Source organism: Montipora capricornis, chromosome 10 (genome assembly GCF_036669925.1).
Source record: "Montipora capricornis isolate CH-2021 chromosome 10, ASM3666992v2, whole genome shotgun sequence".
NCBI classification, from domain to species: Eukaryota; Metazoa; Cnidaria; class Anthozoa; order Scleractinia; family Acroporidae; genus Montipora; species Montipora capricornis.
Window position 1 is genome coordinate 14656126 of NC_090892.1, and position 5000 is coordinate 14661125.

Below are 5000 nucleotides of genomic sequence, written 5' to 3' on the forward strand. Positions count from 1 at the left end.
CCGAATAGAGTTGGCTAGCAAGCTCTTGTGCTACTCTAACTTTATTACAAACCGTTTGTAGTTAAGTAAGACAACAACATTGACATGGGTATGTGCATTCAAGTAAATATGGTAATTGTGTTCAACGAAGCGTCTATACCCGGGAAGGGGGGGGGGGGGGGGTTACTCCCTTATATGGGCAAAATAGGTATGTGCGGCCCCAAAGAGTAGGGTTTTTCAGCCGTTTTGGTCATAAATAGGGTATCGATTTTTGCCAATTTGCCGCTATTTTGGTCATAAATAGGTTATCCATTTTTGCACTCTAGTCTTGAATTCGTTTTTTATTTAGAAGCTACTTCTTTATCATGTAACCTACCTAATAAAAGCAGATAAACATTGCCTTTAACATTGGTCTGAACTAGGGAAATAATTATAAGGCAAGTCTGCACCAGGGTATTGATTTAAGGGTCAGGTCATAAATTGGGTATCAAATTTTTGGTCAGGTCATAAATAGGGTAGGGAGAATCGCAGATTTTGATCATAAATAGAGTAAGGGTTTTGGGAAGCGGGCCACACACCCCTACCCAATTTTTCTGGGAGTACCCCCCCCCCCCCCCCCATTTTTACTTCAATAATCAAGGTCCAACAACAATCTGCAAATCTGTTGTTGTTTTGAAAGACGGTCTCCATTCAGGTTCGGCCTTCAAGCAACTTTAGGTATGATCATGCCGATGATGATAAAATCCATTATCGTCCTTTGGTTAAGTATCGATCTCACAGCTGCGGCTTCCCAAGGGCGAAAAAAAGTTCTTATTCTTGGCGCTGGTGCATCGGGAATCACCGCAGCAAAAACTCTTTACGATCACGGAATTACAGACTTTCTGGTGTTGGAAGGTCAGGATTACATTGGTGGGCGCGTAAAACAGACGTCGTTCGCGGGAATGAAGGTGGAACTCGGAGCAAATTGGATTCATTACACAGACTACGAAGACAACCCACTCATTCCTTTAAGAAGCAAAGTCAATTTGGCTCTAACAGTATCAAACTACGCTAATCGTACTGTGAGGTAAAATGTTTATTGTGTGATAGTGAATATATGTTATATGTCTATCCTCGGGAAAGTGATATTCACGAATTGCGGTCGTTTCGCCGAAGAGTCGTTTCGCCAACGACTCGTTTGCAAACGTCTCAGGTCGATTCGCCAACGTCAAAAGTCGCTTGGCCAACGTCAGATATCTAGTACTAACGAATACAAAAGCTGCTTATTGATGTTTGGAATGCAATCCTGATCCTTGGGTCAAGAAGTTTTAAGTCACTGCCAGTTTCGCTTGACTAACTTTTGATCAATTTACATGTTTTGATAGTTTCACAACCCGGCTCGTGAGCACCAATCGCGGTGATTTTCACGGTGAAAATTGACTGTTGAAAACCAAAGTCCGATGGCTTCCAAAAGTTTTGCAACTACCGATGATTTCCGGGCGATTACCCGCGGGTAATGTGTTAATTTTTTTTGCGGGTAATGTGATAATTTTTAAATCTTCCGGTATAGTTTTAAAACCGTAAGTAGGGAAAAAATATAAAAGTCATCAATGAAATTGTTCCTAAAAACTGTATATTGCCTTTTTTATCCCGCTTTAATTGCCTAATAAACTTAAATGCTCTCGATGAAAACCGATGCAAATTGAAAACATATCAACAAATATCGTTGGCAATCAAAATCGTTTATCACGCGTGTGATATTACTTTCTTACTTTGCTAATTTCAAAGCAGCGAGCTTCTTTCTTTGTTTAGTTGAAAATAAAATATTATTCACTAACTGGAATAATAAAGTCAAAACAAAAGAATAAAAATGTGAAATAGCACGCTTTAAAGTAATTCACACACAAAAACTGATACCGACATGAACATTTCATGGCGCTGCTGCTGCTGCATAATTAATGTTAGAGGTGATTGTCGGCACGAGTGTAAACATTCACGGACAAAATCTTAAAATTATGCATCAGTCAATTCCAGCGGTGCCCATCCCCCCCCCCTCTCCGGGCAACCGCGGGGCATTTGCTCAAGTTGTCAGTCCCGGGGGTGGGGCATTCGCAATTTTATCGCGGCCCTGGGGCTGGGCATTAGTCTACCCCGGGGCGACCTCCGGGCATTTGACATACGTGTTTTCGAATTAACATGGAAGAGTTTATCGGAAAAGACGAGGCCTTCGTTAAAGACTGGCTTGTCCGTCACGGACTCGAAAAACTTGTGGATGTTTTTAAAGGTATGTTTTCTCAATTTTAGGTATTTCTTCATTTATACTTGTAAGCATATGAATATATAAAAGCGACAAGGTGAACTAATATCACAAAACAATCACTGACGTGAAGACTGCGTAAACACGAAGTAAAGTAGACCTTATTTAACGTCGATAACTCGTAACAGTAATTAAACTGACAAACCTGAGGTCGACGGTGCGCTCATTTTACTCCCCCCTCTCCATCAGTGCTCCGTTTTACGGGTATTTAAAGCTACTTAGCTACACGGAAAGGAAAGGAGTCGAAACAAGGATGCGAGATCCGGGAATCGAACTCAGGAGCTCTTGCACCAAGGCCGCGCACTAACCGACTGTGCCATCCCTGCTCCTTTTTTTCGCATTCAACAGTAGCCTAGCAATTTTTAAATTCATGAAACTGGAGTTAAAATACAGAAGGTTTGTGATATTCAAATAATGTGATCTTCAAGACCAATCTTGCGAGCTTAAAATGCGATTCATCATCATTTAAAATGTCTTGATTCTTCACAGCGACAAGGTGAACTATATTTGGTTATCAAAAAACGATCACCGACGTGAACATGGCTATTTCGATCCCGGGGACGGGGCATTTGCCCTCTTTCTTCGTCCCCACCCCGGGGCATTTAGACAGCTTATGTGTGCCCACCCCGGGGAATTTGCCGATTTAAAAAAAATAGTTGCTAATGCCCGGGGGTTAGCCCGGGGGGGGGGGGGGGATGGGTACTGCTGGAATTGACTGATGCATTACAGAACATTCGGCGCATCAATAAAATATTCCTTGCAAGCACTGCCTTGAGGTAGAGAGTATTTTCGCGTTTCAAGCGATTTCTTAGAGTCAGTAGATCCTGAGATGTCGATTTTTTTTAGAACGGCTTTTTACAAGCGGTATCATTCAATGGAAGATCAAAAACAATAGGTGTGAAAAAGTACCAATTTCACGCTAAAGGATATTTTGTTAACAAAAACAGTGGTTGTAGTTTTTATTTGATTCAAAACGTTATAAAAAGGTAATTGACTGTCACGAGTTTTACTTTTGAGTATAAGCTCAAAGTTATCGCTCGTGCATCCTTGCTCGGATTTCCCTTTGGACGCATCGTACACTGCTAGTAAGTTGCGTAGGGACGCCTGGAGTGGACGTTGTAGGTGAAGCCATGGCTGTCGACGAGGCTGGTCTTTCCACGTTTCGTTCCTCGCTCGACCAACTGGAAAGTTACCGGCTCTGTAACTATTGGTGGTTCTCTGTCGGGAACTGGTTCTAGAATCGAGGGTTCTTCGTTCGTTGAGTACGGCTCTGAAGATGTGTCATCTGTTTAAGGGAGAAAATATGTAAGTGCTCAACAACAACAATGCTTTATTTACTCTAAACACTTAAAAGCATATTTACATAGTAAGGGAGAAAACTACACTAACAACATTGCGGTTACATACAGGAAAAACACTATAAAACAATTTTAAAATTGACTGAACGTTGTAAATTGTTCCCCAACGACAAAGGAATTCGCTCTCACCCCGGATATTTTCGCTCTCGTTATCATGAAACTCTCGAGTTTTTTTCACCGCGTGAATTTCTCTCGTATTTCTAGATTTACCATCAGTTTAGTATCAGTCCATAGGAAAATTAACAAATAGAAAGTGTACCGTTGAATAAAAATGTAGAAAAAGTAAATTAGTCTGGTACAATGTTTAAATAAGCGCCGCACTTGTGGCGCGAAAAATTAAATAAGCGCCGCGGCGCATATTCGAGTAAATACGGTATGTACATTTCGGCAAATTAAACCCGCGTAAAAGAACAAAGCTAGGCAATGTCTCTTAAAACTATAAGGTTGATCGTTAACAAAACTCTCGAAGTATGGTGTCTCCATACACACCTGGCAACTCCAGTCGATTCCCTCTCCAGACCGTACAGCGGCGCGGTACTGGGCTCGGGATATTCTAGTATCGCAGGTGCGATGTTGCCAACTAGCAGCCGTCACATTGAAGGCCTTCCTGGCGCGGGCGAACGGCGAAGTTACACACGTTGCAGATGTTCATGATGTAAAGCTGGAATTGCATTCAGTTGCTCTAAAGCTCGAATGAAGATCCAGTATCTTTTTGGGCCTTTTATACTTATGGCATCGGATCAGAAAGGTAAGTGCGATAAAATTCACAGATCTGATTCGTTAACCGGAAACATCCATATTCGAATAAGCTCACATAGGCGACGCTAATTAGTTTCAATTGTAATTTGACTTGTGACTTTTTCACTTATTCTAAACAACAGCGAAACTTGTGATCTTTTTCAAACAGGAAAAGACTGGTTAATATTGCATACACTCGCTGGAGACTTTTAAACTCGTAGAGAACTGCCGTCGCACGCGCAGGTAAATAATTCCAGGCGGGGGAATGAAATAAATTACAACACACACAAGTGTTAACTTTTATTTAGACGTTTGAATTGACCAGTACTGATTAGGACGTTGGCCAAGCGACTTAGGACGTTGGCTAATCGACCTGAGACGTTGGCGAAACGACTCGTTGGCGAAACGACCGGATACCATATTCACAGTTGAGCTATCTGGGAGCTGGTCATTTGCACGTTAGAATTGTATTCCGTAATAGTTGAATCAGGTTGAATGTGTGATGGTCTTTTTAACATGTCCTAAACATGGGTCTCCAAACATGGGTTCAAACCTCGCTGAAGTCCTGAATTTTTCAGGCTTCTCTACGCAATTGCTAAAATTTGCGTTCACAACGGCGAGGTTCATAG

General features: G+C 41.7%; 2 protein-coding genes across 2 annotated transcripts in view; both read left to right on the top strand.

Moving 5' to 3' along the window:
- LOC138020339 (uncharacterized) overlaps positions 1-527 on the top strand; it is a 1708-nt gene extending 1181 nt beyond the window's left edge. The window contains exon 2 of the mRNA XM_068867343.1: positions 483-527. Coding sequence (XP_068723444.1) covers positions 483-527 — 45 coding nt within the window. The remainder of the gene's footprint in view (positions 1-482) is intronic.
- Positions 528-631: 104 nt separating this feature from the next.
- LOC138019855 (uncharacterized) overlaps positions 632-5000 on the top strand; it is a 10245-nt gene continuing 5876 nt past the window's right edge. The window contains exon 1 of the mRNA XM_068866799.1: positions 632-1045. Coding sequence (XP_068722900.1) covers positions 699-1045 — 347 coding nt within the window. The 5' untranslated portion in view covers positions 632-698. The remainder of the gene's footprint in view (positions 1046-5000) is intronic.